General features: G+C 43.7%; 1 protein-coding gene across 1 annotated transcript in view; it reads right to left on the bottom strand.

Annotated features, from left to right (window-relative positions):
• hacd4 (3-hydroxyacyl-CoA dehydratase 4) overlaps nt 1-2,107 on the bottom strand; it is a 10,928-nt gene extending 8,821 nt beyond the window's left edge. Inside the window, exons 1-2 of the mRNA XM_076288475.1 lie at nt 1,446-2,107; nt 549-655 (exon numbers count right to left, since the gene is read on the bottom strand). Coding sequence (XP_076144590.1) covers nt 549-655; nt 1,446-1,450 — 112 coding nt within the window. The 5' untranslated portion in view covers nt 1,451-2,107. The remainder of the gene's footprint in view (nt 1-548; nt 656-1,445) is intronic.
• Nucleotides 2,108-2,500: the final 393 nt, after the last annotated feature.

Below are 2,500 nucleotides of genomic sequence, written 5' to 3'. Positions count from 1 at the left end.
GATGGATGGATGGATGGATGGATGGATGGATGGATAGATAGATAGATAGATAGATAGATAGATAGATAGATAGATAGATAGATAGATAGATCCTTTATTGATCCCCAAGGGGAAGATAGATAGATTTATGTTTATTCCCCTCCCCTGTGTTTAGTGGTCATTTGGAATATCTAGAAGATCTAGAGGATACAGTCTTTCCTAGGAATAGGGATTTATTTTTGAACTGAGAACAACTAATATGTTCCTATCCCTGCCTCTGACATAACATAGGGTGTGTGTGTGTGTTCCTATCCCTGCCCCTATCCCCGGCTCTAACATAACATTAGGTGTGTGTGTGTGTGTGTGTGTGTGTGTGTGTGTGTGTGTGTGTGTGTGTGTGTGTGTGTGTGTGTGTGTGTGTGTGTGTGTGTTCCTTTCCCTGCCCCTATCCCCGGCTCTGACACAACTTTGAGAAGCTCGCTCTGAGGTAAACATGTGGAGCTCCACACTCTTCACCGTGTTTATTTTCTCTGGGAGGAGACTGCGTGCCGACTGCCAAGGGCTTTTACCTCTCCCGAAGAAGACGAATCGGGCCATCATGTTGGCAAATATCCACGTGTTCCCCGAGAACTGGAGCAGATTGTACAGCAAAAGATAAGCTAACCTAATGCTGCACCTGCGGAAGAGTAGAACAGATCTATAAGGCTGCTGTCTATCACAATACTTTGTCACTTGACTTTACTGAATCAGATAAGCCTACAACCAGTGGTTCTCAAAGTGTGGGGTGAGCCCCACTAGTGGGGAATGAAGACATGACAGGTGGGGTGCCAAGCAGAAGGATTTTTTTTTTTTGTGCCTATCTTTAGTCATTCCTTTCTTTTTTGACAAGATCAAACATTGAAAACAAGACAGCCACACATACATAGGCATCATAAACAGGCTTATGAAATAAACACATATAAATTAAAGCACCATCAGATCCACGAGACTGAAATGCAACGTGGAACCAAAATGTGGCAATAATATCTGTATTCTACCATTTTGCTGGGTGATGGGGTAAGGTGGGGGTTGAAAATTCCCCACCTCCAAAGTGGGGAATGACGGAAAAAGTTTGAGAACCACTGGCCTACACTGTCTGACAGTCAAACAGACTAGCCTATAGGCTGCATTCCTATGCCGACTTGTCACAGGTAGGGTGAGGGGGGATGGCGCACCCTGAATTGAATTTAGGGCATTGGTTAACGTTCAAGGCTACTTCTGAACAAATCGCACAGGCTAAAACACTGTGTGATTTCTAACACTTATTCTAGAAGAGAACTGTTTGTAATGATTGCTTACTTTCCGAAACATTTTAGTTTTGAGGCGCGAATGAGTGTAAAAATCCGAGGTGCCCCAACTAGAAAGCCTCTAAAATCGCAAAAGACAAATAAACTCTGGCAATACGTGCTCGTTGCTGTCAAACTTACCTCATGACTGATGTAGACTAATAACGTTAGTGAAATCTCTCCGATACTTCTCTGACAATTCGGTTTAACTGTCTGTGTTCAGGGAAGTTCGTGGGCAACTCTCCTCACATATTTCCCTCTTACGTCAAGAAGGCAGGACTTGCCTGACAGACAGATGTAGCGTTTCTGCTGGATCGGCTTTTTTCGGCTGCGAAAAGCTTCCCCATTCCGAATCCGAACTCAACCCCACTTGCTGAGAAGCCAGTCAGTCAGCATACACTTCAAGATTCTGTCCATCAGTGCACGGTGAATGCACTCAAATAGCCCAGTTTCGGCTGTTTTCAGAGGTGAAGTTATTTCACACGTGCATGTTTTAATCAGAACATCTGGAATATCCTAATAGGCTACATTCAGATACAGCTTTTGCCAAAAGACGCTATTTGAGCAATGTAGACTATAATCACACAATTATGTGCACGTTTGACAAAATATAGGCTAGGCTACTCGCATTAGGCTACTGCAGTGCAAGTTTCTGAGTAACAATAGCCTCTATGGCGTTTAGCCTAACAAAAGTCCTTCAAAACAGTCTCCCGACAACTTCCAAGTTCCAAATCGTCTCTGTTTCTAAATTTAGGTTGATGGTGATTCTGAATCAAAGACTTTGCTGAGTGAGTGCAGATGTCTAGGCTACTTCACCAAAGCTATTGCTGTCAACAATGCAGATCTGCAGATGCAGATCTCCTTCAGTATTAGGCTACCTCTATCCATAGGCTAGGAGGAGTAGCCTACAGACTGACACTTGATCACAGATAAAACACGCCCTCTTCTGGCCATCAGGTTAAGGTAATCTAATGTATGGCCGGATTATATGTCCACTGCTTTTAGTGTAGGGCGGTAGGGCCTATATACTACTTTACTTTACTACTACTTTACCCACTTTCTGACAATCGAGTAAACACAATAATTTGGAGTGAGACTTCTTACTGAAACTGAGGTGTGTACCATGGTGCTATAATCAAATTGGCCACTAGAGGGCGGGGTGCTCAAGAGGCTGAAACTCAGGGCCCAGAAGGAGA

The sequence above is a fragment of the Alosa pseudoharengus genome, unplaced genomic scaffold (assembly GCF_046254945.1).
Source record: "Alosa pseudoharengus isolate Yale_2024_CS ecotype anadromous, Long Island Sound unplaced genomic scaffold, YU_APseudo_1.1 YU_APseudo_1.1_scf_17, whole genome shotgun sequence".
Classification (NCBI taxonomy): domain Eukaryota; kingdom Metazoa; phylum Chordata; class Actinopteri; order Clupeiformes; family Clupeidae; genus Alosa; species Alosa pseudoharengus.
The sequence above is the reverse complement of the archived record's forward strand: the minus strand, read 5'-3'. Positions and strand labels throughout refer to the sequence as shown.